At 38.5% G+C, this 25,767-nt stretch overlaps 1 protein-coding gene across 1 annotated transcript in view; it reads left to right on the top strand.

Moving 5' to 3' along the window:
* Positions 1-25,767, top strand: part of ZFAND3 (zinc finger AN1-type containing 3) — a 315,627-nt gene that overhangs the window by 79,026 nt on the left and 210,834 nt on the right. The window contains exon 2 of the mRNA XM_066240204.1: positions 5,647-5,687. Within this exon, the coding sequence (XP_066096301.1) occupies positions 5,647-5,687 (41 nt within the window). The remainder of the gene's footprint in view (positions 1-5,646; positions 5,688-25,767) is intronic.

A 25,767-nucleotide genomic window follows, 5' to 3' on the forward strand; every position in this document is an offset into this window, starting at 1 on the left:
GATATAGTGACAGAGTTTTTTATTTGTACATTTATATTAAAATATTTGGTGGTGGGACCTGGCATGCATGCATGTGTTTTTCTGGGTGGTAAGAGATTGTGGTGTTGTATGGATGTCAGGGAAATATTACAAATAAAATGTTTCTAGAATTTTCAGAAATTAGGAATTTTATTTTAACTCCCAAGATGAATTAGTTGGAAGGTTACTTTAATATTTAAAAATTAATATCCTTCAAAATTGGAAAATTTTTTATTTCAGAATAAAATGTGATTAAAGCAAGATAGTCATTTCTCCAAGCAAAGATTTGAAAGTAATAATACTTATGCTGGTGAGAGTGGATTGAAGAAGTACTTTCAGATCTTTTAATGAGAGTGTAAATGGGCAGAACTTCTCTGGGAAGTTATTAAGCAATACTTACCAAATCATACTTTTCCCTCTAGTCAGTCTCCTCAGAATTAGTTTTAAAGAAAGTTATTCAAATACTTATGACCAAAGATTTATGTCCAAAGATGCTTATTATAGCAATTTTTATAATAAAAAAATCTGGGGAAAAGATTAAATATCAAACAGGAAGAGTGTGAGTAAACAAATTATAGTATTAGTATATAATGGAGTATCAGAGCAACAGGAGTGTTTTTGAAGAATGTTAATGACATGAGAAATATTAAGTGTAAATATAAAATTACAAATGAATTTTTATTATACAATTCTTTGTGAAATATGTCATGTATGGAAAATATGTGATGTATCTCTTAAAGTATAATAAAATGCAAACTTTCAATTTTACCATTCTCAATTTTGAATATCCATAGGAAAGAATTATTTCAGAATGTTAACCATTCTTGTTTTGGGGGTAGGATTATCAGTAATCTTTGTTTTTTGCATAAATACTTATGTTTTTTTTCTAAATTCTGTACAAGTAGAATGCGTTTTTAAAACCAGAAAATATTAAACATGATTTATTGAAAGAAGAAAAAATAATTAAGCTGTTTTTTTCCCCCAACTTTATCTCATTGGAAAGAAACTTCTTGAAAGTGCCTGCCACTGTTACCTCCTGAGTGACAAATCATGGCTAGATGCACAGGGTGACATTATATACCAGTTGTAGCTAATACGGTGTGACAGAGCTCCTAAGAGATGACAGGCAGACAGCTACAGGAATCGTGGACACTCTGCCTGACCACGATGGTGTTTGAATGACCTTTACAAAATAAGTTTTTAAAATCTGCTTAGATTTTTCAAGGTGCATGCTTTCAAGAGAGGATTCATTTCTTTACTTAAAGTAACAGATAAGTTTTTGGGTGCCTATTAAGTATCAAATAGGAGTGGCCAAGAGGGTCTTTGTTCTGTGACACTTCTAGTGGTGAAAAATACTCAACAAGCAAACAGGTGGGTGGTAATATATGGAGAATGACGGGAAAGAAATAGGAAGAGGGATTGGTTTAAACTGGGTGTTCAGGTGACACCTGCTGAGGAGGTTTGAATCAGGATCTGAGTGACAAGAAAGAACCAGTCTTCAGTGATTTAAGGATAGAGGGGACAACATTGGTAAGAACTTTACAACACATTCTGGAACAGAAGGAAAAGGACAGTGTGCTTGTACTGTGGTAATTGAGAGAAGCCAAATGGTACGAAATGAGGAGGGGAGGTAGGCAGAGCCTGATCATGAGGAGACTTCAAGGCTTTGGTAAGAAGTTTGAATTTTATATTAAATGTAATAGGAAATTGTGATGGCAGAAAGCAAGGAAGTAGCCTGATCTAACTTGTTTTTAAAAGATTACTCTGGCTGCTATGTGTGAAATCATTGTGAAAGGTCAAGAGTGGGAATGTGGAAACCAATAAAACCTCATTTACACAGGCCCAGTGAGAGTTAATGGTGGCCAGAGGGGGGGCATTGACAAAGCAGAGAAGTAGATAGATGTGAGGTCTATTTGGAAATAGAGCTAGTGGATCTTGCTTAGTATTGTGTATGAGTGACTGCTGGAAAGATGGGAATCAAAGTTGGGCTCTAGGATTTTGAGTTGAGCAACTGGGAAGAAGATACTGTCATTTACAAAGGTGGACAAAATGGGTCATGCACAGTTGGGGGGAATATTGAGAGGTCTAGTTTTAAATGTTGGATTTGAGATGTTGAATAAGCAGTTAAATATGTAAGTTTGGAGCAAGGTGAAGAGGTTTGGGATGAGGGTGAACATTTGTAGGTAATACATATATTCAAGTCATGAGACTGCATAAGATCCCTAAGCAGGAAGTAGAGGTAATGAGGACTGAGTCCTGGGACCTCCAGATAATGTCTTGGTGGAGGAGGTGTTAGCAAAGGTGGCTAAAAGGGAGCAGTTAGGTGGGAGAAAAGCTGGAAGGTGGGGACAGATTTGATCAGGGTCTGAGTGACAGAAGTCAAAGTAGTTTCAAGAAGAATCTGGTTGAATGTTGCTGAGAAAGGGAGTAAATAGAGATTAGAGACATAACTCTGTGTATTAGTTTACTGAGGCTGCTGTAACAAATACCACATATTTGATGGCTTAAACAACAGAAATTTATTCTCTTAAAGTTTGGAGGCTAAAAGTCCCCAAATTTGGCAGGACTGACCTCCCTCCAGGCGAGGGGGCCTAGGGGACAATCCATTCTTTGCCTCTTCCAACTGCCCCAGCATTCCTGGGTTTGAGACCATATTTCTCCTGTCCCTGCCTCCATCTCCAGTGAGGGCATCTTCTGTGTGTCTCGCTGAATTCCCCTTTCCCTCTCACAAAAGCACTGTAATGTCATTGAGGGCCCACCTGGGTAATACAGGATAATTTGCAAAGACCTTTTTTTTTTTTTTTTTTTTTTTTAATAAGGTGAACTTCAGGGCTTAGGATTTGATATCTTTGGGTGGTCATTATTCATACTACTAGATCTTGATTTAGAAGCATAGTAGCCACTAGAGTTCTTGTGAGGACGATTTCTTTGGAGTACTGGGGACATAAGGAAGTCCTATTTACCTTTTATGTTTGCTGCCACGCAGAGACCTCTGTTTGTTCTCAGACTGTGCCTGTTGATCCCACTGGTTTTCTGTGGACAGCCAGTAGTTGTGAGCCTGTGGTTAGCTTCAAGTTTTACATGTTGAACATGAAAAAGGAACAAAATTCTCAGAAGCCTCTGCCTGTTTTTTTTTAGTTCATTGTTGTTGACTCGTGGGGTCCAGGTTAGCACTATCAGTGGCCATTATTTCTATACCCCAAATCCGGTTTATTTCAGATTTCAGACATCTCTGTTTTGATCAAAATATCAGTAGCTGTATTATTTCATTTATAACCAGATTAACCATATTGCTGAAAAATTCCTAAACAAAAAGTGGAATGGATCTCATTTAGGTAATATAAAGGTATAGCAGTAGTTTGAAGGTGTAAAGTATCTGAGGAGAGGTAACAGGATGCAGAGAAAAATGCTAGTTTGCCATTGTTTTCTTACCAGCTTACTCAGATATTAAAATTAGTAAACTGGGTGCTGAGCTCCCTCAGTTCTCTGTAGGCTTTTTATGATTCCTGCTGGACAGTGGAAGCAGTAGAGGTGGTGACAAGTTACCCCTGGCTCTGATGGCACTCGTGGATAAGAGGGAGCAGCCCCGTCTGGAGAGGCCTGCTTCCCTGGGCGCAGTGCGAGTAATGGAAGATCTTTATCCTCAGATCTTCTGTGCCTTGGGACTGGCGGCCTTGGGTGGCCCCCTCCTGTGTGTATGTTTTTGGAGGAGAGGGCAGACATTGTGCTTTTACCATGTGAAAGGCTTTACTTTCTTAGGGAGCTGACCTGATTACCAAATCTTTAGTTGTGGGATCATTCTCTCAAATTACTCCTCTCCTTCTGTATGGGCAGCACAGGCCAAAGTTTGACATAGCGGAGAGAACACAGGCTTTAGAGTTAGAAAGACGTGTTCTTTAACCTTTGGCCAGTTATATACCCTGTTGGAGCCTCTGTTTCCTTATTTGGTAAAATAGGGTTAAAGGCATCTGTCATCATGCTTACCACATAAGTAGGCATGTTAAAAATGGTATATGCGGGGGAGGGAGGGGCACAAAGAAAAACAGATAGAAGGTGATGGAGGACAATTTGACTTTGGGTGAGGGGTATGCAACATAATCAAATGTCAAAACAACCTGGAGATGTTTTCTCTGAACATATATACTCTGATTGATCGATTTCACCCCATTAAAATAATAATAAATTAATTTTTATTGAAAAATAATGGTACATGCCACTCAATCCATTTCTGTCCATTTATTCATTTGTATGCATTTATTGATACTTAAATTTCCTTACTTCCATTGGTGTCTTTATATTAAAGCAGAGTCTTAAAGAAAGATCTACCTGTTAATAATACCATCTCCTTTGGGAAAGAGAAGAAATGACACCCCCTCCCCAAATTTTGTTACCCTGTGACAGTTACTAACCATTAGATCTTTGGTTCCATTACATTGGAATACAAGATAGTCATCAGAGAATACTTCCTGAGAGAGGCTTTCCTTAGTTATAACATTTACTGAGGAGTGCAGAAGAGAGTTGATCTACTCCATGTGTAGGGGCAGCTCTGTGCAGAGACGAAGATACTGGGGGGAGCTGCTGAGGAATGAGGCTGTAGATAGGTCAATTTATCCAACATAGGCGGATCCCAGAGTCTTTTCGAAGAAAGCTGTACGGATGAGTCCACTTGGGAGAGAATCAGGAAGGGAAACAGCAATGAAGAACTTAACAGAAAAGTTGTTATTGATTCCCCTTTGTTGTGCCTGGGCTGCTGTGTAAGCGACAGGTGCTGTGCTGTGTTGTGAACAAAGATGGCAGCGTGGCTTGTGGAGGTAGCTCAGTCCCGAGGTCACATACTTCCTCTGCAGTTCCCCAACTGCGTGACCTTGGGCAAGCTGCTCACTTTTCACCTGGGCATGAGAGTGTATGTCCTTGATTTCCTGAGACCTCTCAATCCTTGTTAAATTAGTCATCCCTTGTAGCCAATTGTATGGTGTTTTCCTGGTTATAGAAAATGTTACTATGATATTTTTAAAAGTGCATTTTACAAGCAAAGCAATATGGAAACACCCATCTCAGGGATGTTGGGAAGATTATTAAGATAATGTATGTTAAGTGCCAATCCACCTTACTATTCAGTGAATTATATTAACAGATGAAAGAACATGAAAAATAACTTGATCGGGAGCATCTGAAAAAAGAATTTTAAACAAGGTCATAATGGGACCAAGATCTGTCACATTATGGAATGTGGACTAGAATGAGGGTAAAGAAGATGAAATAAATGTTCAAATAGTGCTGTGAAGATAAATAAATGTGTGTACGGGGAGAAAGTTGTACCCCTTTACAAAGTTTTCCTCGTCTGTAGTGATAACTTTGTGGTGTGGGTTCCAGTGTGGACAGCGGGGGTGTGGTAGTCGTGTGGGAGAAATTGACTCCTGTGCCATCATCTTAAGCCACTAACCACAACAAATAATTCATTGGATGACTCACAAATACAAAGTGTTACGTTTTGTTTGTTTTTGTTTTATTGTGGGGGAGGTGTGGCTGGTTAGGGACTTATCATTAGTTTATTAGTTCAGTTGCCTGGCCAGTGATACTGAATTTTTAGCTCTTCTTTCTTTTTTTTCTTTTTCTTTTTTGCCCCAGGTCCAGCAAGACTATGAACCTCTGTTCCAAATGCTTTGCTGGTAAGTGCAGAAAAGGATCTTTTATTTACTTTTATTTTTCTCCTTTTGGTTGTTTTTAAGACCTGTCTAAATCTTTTGGGGCTCCTTTGGGTTTATGCATATTGTTTTGTTTCTTAGCTTGTGTGTGAAAGTAGTTTCTCTTCGCCAAGGTGCTTCATATATTAGCCTAGGACTATTGAAACAGTCTTCCCTGAGTGAAATGGAATCTCATGTGTACTTGCACCAAACTAACTTTCCTCAATCTACAGTTGTTGGTATATATAGTAGAATTGTGAAAACTTGTGTTATATAGGTTAATATATATTCATGTTTGATCTTGAGTGGTTAATGGTGAATGTTACCTTTACCAATGAGAATGCAAGAGAAAGAATATTTTTCTTTTGGAGTCAGGAAGACAGTCATGCTGAATTAGCCCTTTCTAATCCAGTCCCTCATTGAAATCACCTTAGGTAAGTCACTTTATCTCTTTGGGCCTTCGATTCATCATTTGTAACATAAATGGTTGGGGCTTGCTGAGTGCCAGGGACCCCTTTGACCCCCAGTGCTGACTGGTTGACTCCTTGAATTATGATAACTTTATAAAGTTGAAACCTTCATGTTTTCTTTTGTTTCTTTTGTTGAAGAACTATATTCATTTTTGTCAAAGATAAACAGAACCAGATATCAAAGTGGTAAAGACAGATCTTAGTAATGTCCTGCTACAACAAGGAAAAGGTTCTGTGGGAACTGAACTCAACTTGGATTTGTGGTGGGGGACTGGAAATTTTAAAGGGAGAGTCAAGCATAGACAGTTGCTCTCTTGGCTCAGTCGAGTCAGGGAAGTGAAAAACCATAGAGATTTGGCCAGTGAAAATGATAAGGCCAGCTGTGTCTCTTAGCTGACAACCATAGAAGTTAGGATTCTGTCCTCCTGCAGAGACTGAGAGACAGAGGCCCTATCCTTCCTGGCCATTACTTTTTAAAGCGGTGGTTTTCAGCCTTTTCTGTACTTGGGGACCGGTGAAAGTAGAATTATATTAAGGACTGCTAGGGCAGAAATCACCCTGAGCATAGTGAATTCAACTAAGATCGTACAACAGCTTTAAAAATAGAAAAGGTCTGGCCTGACCAGTGGTGGCACAGTGGATAGAGCCTAGACCTGGGATGCTGAGGTGCCAGGTACGAAACCCCGAGGTCTCCAGTTTGAGTGTGGGCTCATCTGGCTTGAGTGCGGGGTTGCCGGCTTGAGTGTGGGATCATCAACATGATCACAAAGTCACTGGCTTGCACAGGGGGTCACTGACTCAGCTTGAGGTCCCCCCCCTCGCCCTGGTTAAGGCACTTATGAGAAGCAGTCAGTGAACAACTACAGTGAAGAGCTACAGTGATACCACTATGAGTTGATGCTCCTAATCTCATTCCCTCTCCCCCACCCTCTCTCAGTCGTTCTTGCAAAAAAAAAAAAAAAAAAGAGAGAGAGAGAGAAAAGTCTCTGGCATGTTCAATTGATAACTTATGTTCAAGGGTATTTAAATGCCATCTTATTATTTTTTTTGTTTTTTTTTTTTGTATTTTTCTGAAGTTAGAAGCCTGAAGGCAGACAGACAGACTCCCGCATGCACCCGATTGGGATCCACCCGGCATCCCCACCAGGGGGCGATGCTCTGCCCATCTGGGGCATTGCTCCTTTGCAGCCAGAACCATTCTAGCACCTGAGGCAGAGGCCATGGAGCCATCCTCAGCACTCAGGCCAATTTTGCTCCAATGGAGCCTTGGCTGCGGGAGGGGAAGAAAGAGAGGGGAAGGAGAGGGGGAAGGGTGGAGAAATAGATGGTTGCTTCTCTGTGTGCCCTGGCCAGGAATCGAACCTGAGACTTCTACCACTGAGCCAGCCGGCCAGGGCCTAAATGCCATCCTTTTTAATAGTGTATTCATTCTTTCTGTAACTTCAGATAAACTACAAATCTGTTAAGCAAATCCTTCCTTTAGGGATAATGTAAAAATAATTAACATTCTCGACTTGGGAAGGATAATAATACATCAGAACTCAAAGATGGGAGAGTCTTACTCGAACACTGCTGTGTTTCTAGTTTCCGCTCACAGAATAGTTTCTTTTCTTTTCTTTCTTTCTTTTTTTTTTTTTTTTGTATTTTTCTGAAGCTGGAAACGGAGAGAGACAGTCAGACAGACTCCCGCATGCGCCCGACCGGGATCCACCCGGCACACCCACCAGGGGCGACGCTCTGCCCACCAGGGGGCGATGCTCTGCCCCTCTGGGGCGTTGCTCTGCCATGACCAGAGCCACTCTAGCGCCTGGGGCACAGGCCAAGGAGCCATCCCCAGCGCCCGGGCCATCCTCACTCCAATGGAGCCTTGGCTGCGGGAGGGGAAGAGAGAGACAGAGAGGAAGGAAGGGGGGGGGTGGAGAAGCAAATGGACGCCTCTCCTATGTGCCCTGGCCGGGAATTGAACCCAGGTACCCCGCACACCAGGCCGACGCTCTACCGCTGAGCCAACCGGCCAGGGCCTCACAGAATAGTTTTAGTCTTCATAGACACCCACATTTCCAAACAAATGTACAGAACTGTGATGTGAGGAAGAAAAGTATAGGACATGTGACAGGGTTGATGGGGAAGGCAGGAAAACAGCTAGCTCAGAAGTGGGAAAAGTAGTGGATTACTGTGGATTATGGTTTAAAAAGTTTGAAACCTACTCAGTTGCAGAAACTCATTAGAAAGACATTGTTATTTGGGACTTTATTTTCTATGCAAAATAGGGCTTGCTCTATCTATCTATCTATCTATCTATCTATCTATCTATCTATCTATTTTTGGTCTTTAGGCAAGGGGTTAACTTGCCTAAAAAGAGTTGATTTCTTGTGACCTTTATCCATTCTGAGCTCTTGACTAATTTGGATTACTTGACTTTTTGTGTGAAAGTATGAACCAATCTTGATTGCTGTTATAAAATATACATGAAAAATCAAGCAAAGCATCTAACGGGTAGTTCTGCCTCCTACAAAGGTGGAAATGACATCGACTTTAGTATTATTTTCTATTTTATGCAACTCATTTTATGAATTTGTGAGTGTTAGATACTTAACTAGTCTTTGATATTTAGGGATATTTAATACCCAACTAACAACGACCTCCTGTACTACTCTGTTGAGGCCCAGCTATTATTAAAACAGTGCTTTTCGCAAAATGATTATGCTGAATAAAAGTATGGATGACAAGCATGCACTATGGCATTATGTCCACCCCCTTAGAGATGCTTGCTGTGGGTGACAGAGGAGTTGTGGTCACTACGAAATAGCTATTCTCGATAAACTTAATACTACTTTGAAAGGGATTGAACTTGAAGGTATGTCCCAAGGGATGGAGGATTCTTTGCATAGCACTGATGACAGAGCCTTATCAGAAGAAAAGCTTAACATGTGTTCAGTGTAAAAAGAACCAGTTAGTCTTGTGGAATGTTCGATAATGGTACGTATTTAATTTTTAATCGCTTTTAATAATTTCTTTAAAAAACTAACACTAAAATATCTATTATTTATAAACTGTTGACAAAGGTACTTTATTGAGAAATCAAAGGAATCAATTTCTTTTAAATTATAGACATGATTTGAACATATGGTTTCATTTAAGACTAACTTAAGAAACATGTGGCTTTGGCCAGTTTGTTCAGTGGGTAGAGTGTCGGCCCTACATATGGATGTTTGTGTTCGATTCCCAGTCAAGGCACACAAGAGAGGTGACCACCTGCTTCTCTCCTCCTCTGTCTGCCCCTTCTCTCTCTCTTCTCCTCCCACAGCCAGTGGCTCCGTTAGTCCAAGCGTTGGCCTCAGGTGCTGAGGATAGCTCAGTTGATTCAGTCGTCAGCCCCAGACTGGGGTTGCTGGGTGGATACTGGTCAGGGCGCATGTAGGAGTTTGTCTCACTGTTTCTCCTCCTCTCATGTATAAAACAAATAAATTACAAAAGAAACTTGCTATTCTGTGAGTCACATAAAGTTGGATATATAAAGGAGAGACAATTATACACAGTGCAAAAAGCTTTTCTTTCTTTTTTAAAAAGTTTCTTTTAAAAGGAGTACTTTTAATTCTGTGTTGTTTACAGAAAGGGACATGACTAGAAGAACTAAAGTGTAAGAGATCTCTTATTGGTTGAAGATTAAATTAAATATGCAGATTAAGTATCTCTTAAGTTATAAGCTAATTGTGAAGTTATTAAATTTTCTGAAAATTAGCTTCAGTGTTATTTTTAAAACATGTATTTCTTGGTGGGAAGATAGTTAAGCTTACCTTTATTTCATGGTAACTTATGCCTTGTACCTCATTATTAGTGAAGAATATTGCAATAAAAAATAATACACGTCATATAGGAAGCACATTCTAGTATGACTTTACAGTTGTGTACTTAGTTTTATAGGAATCTGTCTTCAGGTATCTATTCAAATGAGTAATCTTAGATGCTGGGTTCTGTTTCTTAACCTTGGAGAAAATATTGTTATAATTAATATATTTCTGTTACTAGCATTCGTCAGCTGGGACAAAATACAGTATAGAATTTCATTTCCATTTTTATTTGTTGATATTGTCATGTAGTTATTGTTTTAAATTCAAAATGGACTGCAGAGAGGCTATAAGGGATTGAAATAACCATTATTAAAGTAGGATTTTATTTTTCCCATTGCTTCATACTTTGTATCCCATCTGAAATTACCAAGCTTGTTCATTGCTGTCAAACTTTCTATCTGGATCCAAAATGTTAATTGAGTAATAGAGTTCCATAATTTCTGCTTTTAACTAAACATTTTGGGAGTGTTTTTCCCTTTAAAAATAACATAGGGACATTAAATGCTGATTGAGAAGACTACAAAGCAGTACATTTTAATTAGACTACACATAATTTATATGTATATAGTTGCGTGGGATGAAGCTGAAAGAAGGTACATGAAAAGTTTAATTTTGGTAATAGCAGAGTAGGAGTATTTCAAGGAGATTTTAATTCAATTTTATTTTGTTTGTTTCTATCATCAATTTTCAACAGGTATGTCCCAAGAATTTTTAAAACATGCAATACCTGATTATACAATCAGGGGCATTGATCTCTTTTCCCTTAGATTTGTTAAATTAAAAAAATAAATGACAACAGCCAAAACAACAATAGCAGTCTGGTATGAATGAATCAAAATTATACCTATTTTTTTTTTGTCAGATCAGCAAAATATATTTTTGGTGTGCTGCAGGATGTTAGTAATTAGTTTATGTGTGCCATTAGATGAAAAAGGTTGAAAATCACTGGTTTTTATTATTAATGTAATTATAAAAATTAGAAAATTCAAAAACTAAAGTGGAAAGGGAATAGTTTCTTTCTAGATGAAGCAAAGTAAAGCTGGCTGTCGCTCACAGCGCAGGGAATCTAAATGTTGGCATCCAAGGTGAGAATATGGCAATGCCGAGTATAGGGTGGAATGGTAGGCAGGCCAAAATGAGAACGTTGAGGTGACTTGAGTTTCATGGTTATTTCTAAACAGGGTAATAAATTCCTATTTCATAGTCAGTAAATTAAAACAATTTTGTATGAACCTGCAGCTCTTACAGCTTGGAGTTACACTCTAATCTCTTATTTGCTTTTATTCTCTCTTAGAAATTGAGTAGAAGTGGCCTGATTCAAGTAACTTAAAAAAATTTTTTTTTTTACAGAGACAGAGAGAGTCAGAGAGAGGGATAGATAGGGACAGACAGACAGGAATGGAGAGAGATGAGAAGCATCAATCATCAGTTTTTTGTTGCCGTACCTTAGTTGTTCATTGATTGCTTTCTCATGTGCCTTGACTGTGGGCCTTCAGCAGATTGCGTGACCCCTTGCTTGAGCCAGCGACCTTGGATCCAAGCTGGTGAGCTTTGCTCAAGCCAGATGAGCCTGTGCTCAAGCTGGTGACCTCGAGGTCTCAAACCTGGGTCCTCCGCATCCCAGTCCGATGCTCTTCACTGTGCCACCACCTGGTCAGGTTCACGTAACTTTTGAAAGGGAAGAATTTTAGGTTACAGCTGAATTTTAAGGATCTGCAGTAAGAGGAACAGAGCGAATCTGAAAATTTTAAGGATGGTACTTCTTGTCATGCATGTTTCCTTTCAGAAATTGTACCCGTCAGGAAGATGGTGTTACGCCAATTAGTTATATTTTAGCAGGAGCAGTATGCTTTTCATAATTTGATTTTTTTTTTTTTTTTACTTTATAAGATTTTACTTACTGTTTTGAGAGAGAGAGAGAGAGAGAGAGAGAGAGAGAGAGAGAGAGAGAAGGGAGAAGAAGAGCGGGGAGCATCAACTCATAATAGTTACTTCTCCTGTGTGCCTTAATTGGGCAAGCCCAGGGTATCACACCAGCAACCTCAGCATTCCAGGTTGACATATACCTTGATTTTTCAAATCATCTTTGTCCAGAAGAAAGACATCTATTTATATATGTATGTATGTATTTTTTAGAGAGACGGAGGAGGGAGATGAGAAGCATCAGCTTGGAGGAGAGAGATGAGAAGCATCAGCTTGTAGTTGCTTCACTTTAGTTGTTCATTAATTGCTTTGCATATGTGTCTTTGCTGGGGGTGGCGGGAGGTAGGGCTCAAGCTGAGCCACTGACCCCTTGCTCAAGCCAGTGATCTTTGGGCTCAAGCCAGCGACCTTGGGATCTTGTCAAGGACCCTGTGCTTAAGCCAGCAACCCCGTGCTCAAGCAGGCAACCCAGGGTTTTGAACCAGGGACTTCAGTGTCCTGGGTTGATGCTCTATTTACTGTGCCACCACCAGACAAGCTGTTTTTAAAATGGAACATTTGGAATAGGGTATGTCTGTCTGTCGATTTTTGTGATTCTCTTGACTTGATTACTGTTGTAGACTCTGATTTTAAAGCTAAAACTCCAAGAAAGATTTAAGTATAATACACTGGTTATGTATTTATTGAAAAGAGACAGTTCAGCTCATTGGATTCTCTGTCATTGTGTCATCCGTTGGAGGGAACTGTCTGCTGTGGTTTCTGAAAAATCATAATATTGTACAGAGAGAATAATAAACATCCACAAGCCAACCCAGAATTAATAAATGCTAACATTTGGGCATTTTTTTTCTTTATAACATATTTTTAAAGGGAACTAAAATCTCATAATTTTCTTTTACCTCAGTCATCCTCTTTCTACTTAAGAGACAGTTACTATCCTTCTTATCCTTGTATTTATACTTTTATTAATAATGGTAATTTATATAAACAGTATATGATTCTGTTTTAAAAATGTATAAGTAGTATATTGCACTAGACTTTTTAATGCACATTCTTTTTTAATAATGCTTTTAGAAAACACTCATGATGATACATGGGGCTCTAGTTCATTTTAACTGTTACAGTATTCTATTATAATTAATGTCCTGATTTACCTGAAACAGTCTCAGTTTTTGTACCAGTGAACATCTGTAATAACATCCTTTTGTATTCCTCAGTGTGGTTGCTGAGTTATTGGTCATCCTCAGTACGCTACTCCCCAGTTTATCTACTCCCCTGTTGATGGAAGTTCTTTTCAACTACTGTTTTAATGTCACCATTGCAACCTCATGTTTTCTCAATTTTTTTTAACACTTGTTTAAATATGGTAAGATTGTTTCTATATTGGAAACCTTATTCTTTGTGGGGTAGCTTCCTTGTTCTCAAATGAAAGCAAGGCAAGGGAGGGCCGCAGGTCTTTCACTGAATAGTAAAGCCAAACTCCGCAGCCTTTTCTGACCTCTTAGTCTATTGCAGTTTCTTACTAGTGAGCATTCTTAAGTTGGGTGGCTAATTGTTATGCTTGTCAAGATGAATGAAACAGTGTGTATAATGTTATGGAAATTACATCAAAAATAATTGTTGCACTTGTAATGGGAAACAAAATGTTCAGTGTTCTAAATAGCATACAGGCAGTTCCTTTTAGGCTTTAAGTAGAAAAATTGTGACCATGTGTCAGTATTTTAGGCGAAAAGAAAGAAATTTAATAGTCACTGGGTCTTTTAAGATAGTTTGACTGTCATTTCGCTTTAATTTCGCCTCTTGTTTGTCTAAAGCTGTGGTCTCTGTACTGGTGCATTAGGTTATGCATTGAGGCATTGAGAGAAAATTTTAGAATTTCTACTTACATCTGTTTTTATCACCCTTATATATTGTTAATTTTTATAATGTACACAATCTTATTGCTACTAATTTCCTAGAGTTGCCATAACAAGTTACCACAAACAGTGACTTCAACAACAGAAGTTCATTCACTCACAGTTATTGGAGGCCAAAAGTATAAAATCAAGGTGTTGATAGCAAGGCTGGTTTCTTCTGGAAGTTCTGAGAGAGAAGCAATTCCATCCTTTTCCTTTGCACTCCTTGGCTTGGATACACATTACGCCAGTATCTACCTTCATCTTCACATGTCCTTCTTGTCTGTGTCTCTTTGACTGTCTTTTCTAAGGACAATTATCATTGAATTTGGGGTCCACCTCTTATGTAGGGTGGTCTTATCTTGAAAGTCTTAATTACATTTGCAAAAGTTCTTTTTCCAAATAAGGTTATATCCATAGGTTCCAGGGGGACTCTTTCTTTGGGGGGCTTGATGGGGACATGAGGTTGGGTCATATCATTCAATGCACTGCAGAGTACATAGTTGTGTTTTTTTTTTTTTCCATTTTTCTGAAGCTGGAAACAGGGAGAGACAGTCAGACAGACTCCCGCATGCGCCCGACCGGGATCCACCCGGCACGCCCACCAGGGGCGACGCTCTGCCCACCAGGGGGCGATGCTCTGCCCATCCTGGGCGTCGCCATATCGCGACCAGAGCCACTCTAGCGCCTGAGGCAGAGGCCACAGAGCCATCCCCAGCGCCCGGGCCATCTTTGCTCCAATGGAGCCTTGGCTGCGGGAGGGGAAGAGAGAGACAGAGAGGAAAGCGCGGCGGAGGGGTGGAGAAGCAAATGGGCGCTTCTCCTGTGTGCCCTGGCCGGGAATCGAACCCGGGTCCTCCGCACGCTAGGCCGACGCTCTACCGCTGAGCCAACCGGCCAGGGCCATAGTTGTTGTTTTTAATAGACATATTAGAGGTATGTGCTCAGACTTTTTACTGATGTTGTACCTCTACCAAAGAAGTTTGGAAACCCTTAGTTCTGAGACCTGCTTGGATTAGACGTGGTTGGCTGTTTTTCATGTAATGAGGCATCCTTAAAGACAGGAACAGTGACATGATTAACTGCTAATATTTCCTATGTTTCGTGTTCTCAACAGACTAATGCAAACTAAATTGGAATAATGAGACTTGGGTTTATGGAATTCCTTTTGGGTTTGGCAGGAATATGGATTACTGTCAGATAAAAGAACCATGAGACTTTTTATGTGCTTCAGTGGTCTTGACTCTACCATGCTACAGACACTTAGAGTATTTCTTGATCTGGCTGTTTCCTTTGTGCTTGAATAAGAGCATTGATTTTCAACCGCAGGTCCAAAATCTTCATACAACATCAGGTTAACTCTTTTGCGCATCAGCACGAAATTGAAACTCACTGAATTAGAGGTTTGCAATGAGGTTGTTTTTTTGATACTTTTCCTGGTTATAACCTCCTTACACTTAGTCGGCCATAGTGGAAATAGTATCAAGCCATTACTGTATAACTAAAATGTGATCTTTAATATTCAAAATTTTTTGTCAGAAGTCTTACTGCTCAGTGGGTTCTTAGTGTGTAAAGTAGAACTAACTGTATGTTAACAATTTTAACTATTACCAAAGTATTTAAAAAAAAATTTAAATTTACTTTTAGACTTGGCATTGGAAATAGAGAAGAAAACATACTTTAACTTAAGACTTCTGGTTAGGAGAAAAGTAACAAGGGTATAAAATCTTTAAAGAGAAATGCCTGAAAAAGGGTAATTAAAGTAGAAGTGGAACAAGAATTAATGTTTGTGAAATAAGATAGAAGAAGGGCACACACAATTATAGTCATGCTTTTAAAAGGCAATGAAGTCTTCTGGCCGGTGGCATAGTGGGTAGAGGGTGCCACCCCAGAGTGCCGAGGTCACTGTGTGAGCCCTGGGCAGGTCACCATGAGAAGCAGTCAACAGCACAACTAAGTGGAGCAAGTTGATGCTTCTTTTTTTTTTTAAAGGGTAATAAAATCCTGAGATGAAATAATTGCAACAATAAGATTTCCTGCAGCCCTTTTATATTTTAAAGCCATTTTGCACAATATTTATCTCATTTGATCCTCACAACTTTTGGTGATTTTATGTCTCCATATTACAGATGAGGAAACTGTAGCTCAAATGGATTAAATAACGTTCTGAAGGTTAAATAAATTTTAAAGCAAAGAACTGATATTTAGTTTTAGGTGTTCAGACTCCAGTTCTAATCTCATACTGTTCAATATCGTTAGGAGTGAAGGTGGTAGGTTTAGATGGGATTTGTGAGGGTGTCGCTGGTAGCGTTGTTTTGCATTTGTGTGTAGGTTAGGGACATTCATTTTTCCTGTATATTCTCGTTCAGTTCAGTTCAGTGGAGTTTGTCTTTAGCTCTCCAGGAAAAATCAGAGAAACAGAGAAACAGTGCTGGAAGCTTCCCAGCGTAGCTAATTTGGGAAAGGTTTGTATGTGCAGTGGTGGTGGTGGGGTATGTCTTTGTCTTATACATTTTCTGTTTTGGTGGTGAGATCTTCATATTTTAACATCTTTCTTGTTCTTGTCCATATAACTTTTAGCTCATTAACCTTGCTCTCTGCACAATATAGTGAAGCACCATTTCTAATTTAGTCTCTCGGGTTTAGCTTCTCAGAGGTTTTTTAAAAAATGTTTGGAGGTGTGATTTAATTGCAGGGCTCTTTGCACATTGTCAGCGTGAAGGCTAAGATGAGGTTTCATATTTAGACAGTGCAACCTGGAGGTTTCATTTGTTAAACCTTTTTGTTGGTACTCCCATTCTCTCAGACATGTGTGCATGATAATGTTGAAAAAATTCTTGTTTTATTGTATCCATATTTAGCAGTTTGGTTGAGTTATGGGAGAGCACCGAATCCTAACTGCTAGACCACCAGGGAGCCTCTGGTTGAGTTATGGGGAAGCCTGCCCTCTGCCTTGTGTATTTGCTCATTTGGAAACCTTGTATAGTTTATAGAGACAGTAGTGATTTGTTCCCCAGCTTCCCTGTGGGTTTTGTTCCATATTACAATCTAATTCTGCCTCCCTGTCCCGTACTCCTGTGCCATTATTTTGATGCAGTTTGTTTCATCGTGTGTTTTTGTAATCCAAACTGAATGTAATGAGCTATGTGCTTTAGGGACCCGGCTTTGCCTTGCCAATTAGAACAAAGCGGTTACTGAGAAAGAGTATGTTTTAAATAAAACATGGCACCTCTGAGTAGGACTGACACTCATTGGGGAGTAAAAGAGATAGTTTTAACTCTTTGACTCACAAGAGCCATTACTGAAGACAAACAGTTTTTGGGGGGCAAGAAGGATAAAGATTTACCTCCATAAAATATAGTTTTATGGCCATAGGTGGCTAACTCATTTGGTTAGAGTGGCATCTTGATATGCCAAGGTTGTGGGTTCAATCCCTGGTCAGGGCACAAAGAGGAATCAGCCAAATAAGTGGAACAGCAAATCTCTTTCCCTCCCTCCCTCCCTTCTTTCCTTCCTCTTTTTCTCTCTCTTGATTTACAACGTGGTTTTGTAAATTTTCTCACGGACTACATAAATTTAAAAGTTTGTCATTTCAGATCTGCCTTTTTATTCATGATTAAGACGTGTTAGCAGAATTCTCTATAAATTCCTGAATGTTTAACCAATGGCTGCTGCAGTTTCTGATTTTGAAATATGTATGTGTAGGAAAATGAGGGCATATAAAACCATAGCTTTGGTACCCTCTTTATTTTCTAATATATCAAGCTAAGTTTTCAATGTAATAGAGAACCCCCAAAAGATACTTGAAAATGATGAGGAAGGATATGAGATTTTGCCATAGCATATAAATGTTATTTTCAGATGATAATAGAATTAAAAAAGTGTTTTTTTTAAAGTGAGAGGTGGAGGATAGAGAGACAGACTCCCCTCAAACGCCCAGACTGAGATCCACCAGGCAGCCTCTGTTTGGAGCTAATGCTGAGTCAACTGAGCCATCTTCAGCACCTGAGGCTGACAATCAGACCAACTGAGCCATCCTCAGCGCTTGGTGCTGACGGTCGAACCAGTTGTACCAGTGACTGCAGGAGGAGAAGAGGGAAAAAAGGGGGAGAGGGAGGGGAAGAGAAGCAGATGGTTACTTCTCATGTGTGCCCTGACTGGGGATTGAACCCGGGATTTCCTCATGCTGGGCCAATGCTCTATCCACTGAGCCAGCTTCTAGCCAATAATAGAATTTTGAGTCATCAATGACTTAAGACTGCAATTTTAGCAGCACTTGCATTAAACATTTGAAGGATAGTTGTCTTTAAATAGATCTTTATAGGCCAACTGTTTACTGCTTCACACCTTAGGGCAGTTCCCTCCTAAGTTGGCTCCAGTATTGTATTTGTATGTGCACTAAAAATAATTGAGTTGTTTTTAGCTTATACACCAAATAAACTTTAGAAATTCAACATTGGCATAAGGAAAGCAGGAAGTTGCTTGTATTTTTTCTGTTTTCCGCTGGACTAAAAATTAGTCAGCATTTTAACACTTATTAACCTATTTAAGCCAGAGAGAACAAGAGGAACTGTTCGTTCATTGGGAAATATTCAGTTACAAAGTATGTAAGTATACTTTGTTGAAGAAAAAATATTTCTGGAAAAATGAGCTGTATGCTACAGGGAGCTAGTTTAATTGGACTAAATTAAACTAAAATCTATATATTTCTAACACTGTCCTATGAAAGTCTTATAAGCCCTATTGATGCTTATTGTCATTGTGACAATATTATTAAATGCCCCATAATCCATTTTTGAATATTAACATTTATACTGATAATATTTTAAGTTTGAACAATTTTCTGAGTAAAAGAACTAAAGCTTAAATCTGCTGCTATCTTCTCTTTAACACTTTTCTAACCTGTAGCTGAACTAACAGGCTGGGGCAGATAACTTTGAAATATTCAACATCTTCAGAAATCACTGAATTTGCCAGCTTTGCATAAATTGAGAATGGTGTTTTGTTTGACTTATATGGTTAAAGCTCCAGTAGCTATTAATCTCCATGCTTGAAGCACAAAGTAATGTCAGAAAGAGTCTCTCAAATTCTTTTAACACAGGTCCTAGGCTTCTAATGGCAACTGAAGGCTAGATTGTTTATTTCTTCTGTGTCCATTCAGTTACTCAGTGTACATCATAAATATTTTGTAATATTTTTAGGAGGTCTAGAAGTGTTGAATTCTGTTAATCATGTGAATACTAGGAAATAGTGATCATAGAATATTTGATTGGAAGGAAGGAATATTAAAAAGTCTTTCCTGTCCCAAACACTGGTGCTTATTCCAAATGCCTACTGAATTAATGAGTTTCAGAGTAATCTGAGGTGGTGGGGGTCAAGTGGTTTGTTTTTTTCATCTTTTATATGTATCTTTTTGTTTGTTTGTTTTTGTTTTACAGAGACAGAGAGAGAGTCAGAGAGAGGGATAGACAGGGACAGACAGACAGGAATGGAGAGAGATGAGAAGCATCAATCATTAGTTTTTTGTTAGGACACCTTAGTTGTTCATTGATTGCTTTCTCATATGTGCCTTGACTGCAGGCCTTCAGCAGACTGAGAAACTGCTTGCTCTGGCCAGAGACCTTGGGTCCAAGCTGGTGAGCTTTGCTCAAGCCAGATGAGCCCGCGCTCAAGCCGGTGAGCTCGGGGTCTCGAACCTGGGTCCTCCGCATTCCAGTCCGACGCTCTATCCACCACCTGGTCAGGTTTATGTGTATCTTTTAACATCATTTTCCTTCTTCCTATGCTGTGTTAGTAATCTTGAAGATGAGACTAAAAGGAAATCTATAACAAAGTGGTAACAACACTTTTATTTGTGGGTACTTCTGAGGCATTATATGTGTGTTTCTGTTTATTGTTTGTTCATTTGCTGATTATTTTGTAAAATTATTTAAGTTTATTCTGTAGAGTTGATACCGTTGGCAATTTAAAACATATTGATTACAATTTTTTATCTTAAAATTTTCTTAAATATGAGACTTGCCTTATATATATTTTATTCCATATAGCAATTAAAGAATCACTAAACTCTCCTAAAAATGTTTTCTACATCATTAGCGCCTAAAAGAAATACCCCTGAACTTGGCAAAAGTTTTTATTATTGCTTTTTTGTTTCCAAGCCAATATGAAGTGTTTATGTAAAAAAAAAAAAAAAAGTGTTTATGTCTTAAGATATATACTCTTCTAGGAATGGACATTTTTAATGGTGTCTTTCTGTCAAGTTGTCTGGTTTTATAACATCACGAACCAGATAAAATTCTCCTCTCAAAAGACCCTTCAGACGGAAGAACCTAAAATGAGAGAGAGAGAGAGAGAGGGAGAAAGAAAGAATACTTTGTGTTTCCCTCAGGCCAAAATTTGTCTCATTGAAAGGAAAGTCAAAAGCAATAAATTCCTTTTCTTTTGAGATGACTGAGGTCTTTTGTTTTGACCTGTAGTGTATGTCACATAGAGATGGTGCCACCAATCAATAGCTTGTGTAGCAGTTTAAAAACTTAGGTAATAGCAGTGCTGAATGCTTAATATTTTGTCTTTTGAGGGGTTAGAGCAGCGGTTCTCAACCTGTGGGTCGCGACCCCGGTGGGGATTGAACGACCAAAACACAGGGGTTGCCTAAAGCCATCAGAAAATACATATTGTGAGTCGCGACCCCCGGCGGGGGTCGAACGACCAAAACACAGGGGTCGCCTAAAGCCATCGATGGCTTTAGGCGACCCCTGTGTTTTGGTCGTTCGACCCCACCAGGGTCGCGACCCACAGGTTGAGAACCGCTGGGTTAAGGGAACTACATGTTACCTAGAAAAATAGCAAGTGAAACAGGTGCTAAATGGTGTAATCTTTATAAAACAAAACTGAATGTCGTGCCTAAATTCTTTTTTATATAGTTGTCATATAAAATAATCTGATTTTGTTTGAAGCAGACTTTTTTCTTTTTTTGGTGTTAATATTCTGAGTCTGTGAAAAGCAGAGCTCTTAAGTTCTTGTCAGACACCTGAACACTTGAGCCACTGCTGGTTATTAGTCCTTGTTAAAATTCTGTGGGTGCCTCTGGTTGCATCGTAAATAAATCACAATACAGAGAACCAGCTGCACCCTAATATCAGAGTGATGTTTTTGATATTCCCAAAGGGCTGGTATGCTGTCTTTTTAGTGGCTTCATTGAAAGGCTGTGTGGAACCTCTGTGAGCTTTAGATGGAAATATATGCACGGTATTCAGGGCAGAAATTCAGAGTAAGAGAATGTAGAGGAATGTAATGGCCCAAGCCTTTTTTTTTTTTTTTTTTAAACTCCAAGGGAACCTTTTCAAAGTATACATATTGTAAAGGTCAGGTTTCATGTATTTCCTATCTCAGCTTTGTGTGACTGAATATTTGGCTTCTGATTTATAAAACATTTACTGTGACTCAGTATTTTGTGAACACCTAGCATTATCTTTACTGGGGCCCCACCCTTTTAGTAGAAAACAGTAACTAAGTCTGCATTTACAGAAGCTCTTCCTTATAGACCTTTGCTGCATGACACAAAAGAGCACCCATCTTAGAGGAAAAGTAACTGGATTTTTCAAAAACAAAAGTAGGGTTTTCCCCTTCCTTTATGTGCATTATAAAATACCAGGATACCCTGTCTTAATAGTTTACAGTTGGGACTTATTCCCTCTAGTCTATCATTTCCTGATCATGGTTAGGGAGAGGGAAACAGTGTTTCTTAACTAAATTTAACTAATTTCAACTAAATTGTTATATCTTTCTTTTTTAATTTTTTTATTGATTTTAATTCTTGTGTTTACATAGATCAGGGGTCCCCAAACTACGGCCCACGGGCCACATGCGGCCCCCTGAGGCCATTTATCCGGCCCCCGCCGCACTTCTGGAAGGGGCATCTCTTTCATTGGTGGTCAGTGAGAGGAGCATAGTTCCCATTGAAATACTGGTCAGTTTGTTGATTTAAATTTACTTGTTCTTTATTTTAAATATTGTATTTGTTCCCGTTTTGTTTTTTACTTTAAAATAAGATATGTGCAGTGTGCATGGGGATTTGTTCATAGTTTTTTTTACAGTCCGGCCCTCCAACGGTCTGAGGGACAGTGAACTGGCCCCCTGTGTAAAAAGTTTGGGGACCCCTGACATAGATTCTAGTGTTGCCCCAAATGCATACCCCCTCCCCCGTATTCCCCTCAACATCTCCCTTGCCCCGCTCCCAATAGCGCCCTCCCATCTTCCCTTCAGCTTTATCCCATCTCATTATCCTCCTTCCCTCTGTTCTCTTTTCCTCTGGTCCCTTTGATCTCTTCTCTGTCTCAGTTCCGTTTTTCAGTTCACATTGTTCATTGGATTCCTCAAATGAGTAAGGTCATATGATATTTTTCTTTCACTGCCTGGCTTATTTCGCTTAACACAATAGTTTGCATGTCCATCCATGTTGTCGCAAAAGGTAACATTTCCTTCTTTTTCATGGCCCCATAGTATTATTCCATTGTATATATGTACCACTGCTTTTTAATCCACTTGTCCACTGATGGACACTTGGGCTGTTTCCAGATCTTTGCTATTGTGAACAATGCTGCCATAAACATGGGGGTACATTTCTCCTTTTGAAACAGTGCTATGGTGTTCTTGGGGTATATTCCTAAAAGTGGGATAGCTGGGTCAAAAGGCAGTTCAATTTTTAATTTTTTAAGGAATCTCCATACTGTTTTCCACAGTGGCTGCACCAGTCCGCATTCCCACCAGCAGTGCAGGAGGGTCCCCTTTTTTCCACATCCTCGCCAGCACTTATTCTGTGTTGTTTTGTTGATGAGCGCCATTCTGACTGGTGTGAGGTGATATCTCATTGTGGTTTTAATTTGCATTTCTCTAATGATTAGTGATGTTGAGTGTTTTTTCATATGCCTATTGGCAATCTGTGTGTCCTCTTTGGAGAAGTGTCTATTCATTTCTTTTGCCCATTTTTTGATTGGATTGTTTATTTTCTTGGTGTTGAGTTTTACAAGTTCTTTATACATTTTGTTTATTAACCCCTTATCAGACGTATTGTTGAATCTGTTCTCCCATTGTGTAGTTTGTCTTTTTATTCTGTTCTTATTGTCTTTAGCTGTGCAAAAGCTTTTTAGTTTGATATAGTCCCATTTGTTTATCCTGTCTTTTATTTCACTTGCCTGTGGAGATAAATCAGCTATATATTGCTGCGAGAGATGAAAGTGAGCTTACTGCCTATGTTTTCTTCTAAGATGCTTATGGTTTCACGGCTTACATTTAAGTCTTTTGTCCATTTTGAGTTTATTTTTGTGAATGGTGTAAGTTGGTGGTCTAGTTTTATTTTTTTGCAGGTTGCTGTCCAATTTTCCCAACACCATTTGTTGAAGAGGCTGTCTTTACTCCATTGTATGCTGTTATCTCCTTTGTCAAATATCAGTTGTCCATAAAGATGTGGGTTTATTTCTGGGTTCTCTGTTCTGTTCTATTGATCTATATACCTGTTCTTATGCCAGTACCAAGCTGTTTGAGTACAATGGCCTTGTAGTATAACTTGATATCAGGAAGTGTGATACCTCCCACTTTATTCTTCCTTCTCAAGATTGCTGAGGCTATTCGTGTTCTTTTTCAGTTCCATATAAATTTTTGGAATATGTGTTCAATATCTTTGAAGTATGTCATTGGTATTTTAATTGGTATTGCATTGAATTTATAAATTGCTTTGGGTAATAAAGATATTTTAATGATGTTTATTCTTCCTAACCATGAGCTTTCACTTGTTTGTATCTTCCTTGATTTCTTTTATCAATGTTTTATAATTTTCCAAGTACAAGTCTAATCTTCTTTGTTAAATTTAGTCCTACTTTATTTTATTGGTTGCAGCAGTAAAGGGGATTGTTTCCTTAATTTCTCTTTCTGAAAGTTCATTGTTGGTGTATAAAAATGCCTTTGATTTCTGAGTATTAATTTTATATCCTGCCACCTTGCTGAATTCATTTATCAGGTCCAGTAGTTTTTTGACTGAGACTTTAGGGGTTTTTATATACAATATCATATCATCTGCAAATAATAGTTTTACTTCTTTTTTTCTAATTTGGATGCCTTTTATTTCTTCTTCTTGTCTGATTACTGTGGCTAGGACTTCCAAGACTATGTTGAATAAGAGTGGTGAAAGGGGGCACCCCTACCTTGTTCCTGATCTTAAGAGGATTGCTTTTAATTTTTGCCCATTGAGTATGATATTGGCTGGGGGTTTGTCATAGATGGCCTTTATTATGTTGAGGTATGTTCCTTGTATTCCCACTTTGCTGAGAGTTTTGATCATAAATGGGTGCTGGATTTTATCAAGTGCTTTTTCTGTATCTATTGAAATTATTGTGCAGTTTTTTTCCTTTTGTTTATGTGATGAATCGCATTGATTGATTTGCAAATATTGTACCAGCCTTGCCTTCCCAGAATAAATCCCACTTGATCATGGTGTATGATTTTTTTCATATATTGCTAGATCTAGTTGGCTAATACTTGATTGAGGATTTTAGCATCTAAATTCATCAGGGATATTGGCCTATAATTTTCTTTTTGTGTGTTGTTTTAGCCTAGTTTTGGAATCAGAATTATGCTCGCCTCTTAAAAGGAGCTTGGAAGTCTTCTTTCCTCTTGAACTTTTTGAAATAGCTTAAGAAGGATAGGAGTTAGTTCTTTGAATATTTGGTTTAATTCACTTGTGAAGCCATCTGGCCCAGGGCTTTTGTTTGTTGGGAGTTTTTTGAGAACTGTTTCAATCTCATTTGTTGTAATCGGTCTGTTTAGGTTTTCTGATTCTTCACGATTGATTTTCAAAATCTTATATGTTTCAAGGAATTTGTTCATTTCATCTAGGTTGTCTAATTTTTTTGCATACAGTTCTTCATAGTATTTTCTTACAATCCTTTGTATTTGTTGTGTCAGTTGTTATTTCTCAACTCTCACTTCTGATTTTATTTGAGTCCTCTCTCTTATTTTCTTGGTGAGTCTGGTTAAAGGTTCATCGATCTTGTTTACCTTTTTAAAGAACCAGCTCCTGGTTTCATTGATCCTCAGTATTGTTTCTTTAGCCTCTATGTCATTTATTTCTGCTCTGATCTTTATTATTTCCTTCCTTCTATCTCTGGGCTTTACTTGCTGTTCTTTTTCTAGTTCTTTTAGATACAGGGTTAAGTTGTTTATTTGAGCTTTTTCTAGCTTCTTAAGGTATGCCTTTAATGCTATGAACTTTCCTCTCAGTACTGCTTTTGCTATGTCCCATAAATTTTGAGTTGTTGTATGCTCATTATCATTTATTTCTAGGAATTTTTAAATTTCTTTTTGATCTCATTGTTAACCCATTCATTATTTAATAACATGCTATTTATTTAGTTTCTGTGTGTTTGAATATTTTTCAGTTTTTCTGTTGTGGTTGATTTCTAGTTTCATGCCATTGTGATCAGAAAAAATGCCTGATATGATTTCAGTCTTCTTATATTTGTTGAGACCACTTTTGTACCCTAACATGTGGTCTATCCTAGAGAATGTATCATGAGCACTTGAAAAGAATGTATATTCTGTTGCTTTAGGGTGAAAGGGTCTGAAGATATCTACTAAATCGAGTTGATCTAGTGTGTCCTTTAAGTCTGCTGTTTCTTCGTTAATTTTCTTTCTTGAGGATCTTTCTAGTGATGTTGATGGGGTATTAAAATTCCCTGCTATTATAGTATTACTGTTGATTTTGCCCTTTATATCCATCAAAGTCTGTTTTATATACTTTGGTGCTCCTATGTTAGTTGCGTAGATATTTATAATGGTTATATCTTCCTGTTGGATTGCTCCCTTATCATTATGTAGTGACCTTCTTTATCTTTTACTATAGCCTTTGTTTTAAAGTCCATTTTGTCTGATA

Source organism: Saccopteryx bilineata, chromosome 1 (genome assembly GCF_036850765.1).
Source record: "Saccopteryx bilineata isolate mSacBil1 chromosome 1, mSacBil1_pri_phased_curated, whole genome shotgun sequence".
Lineage (NCBI taxonomy): Eukaryota > Metazoa > Chordata > Mammalia > Chiroptera > Emballonuridae > Saccopteryx > Saccopteryx bilineata.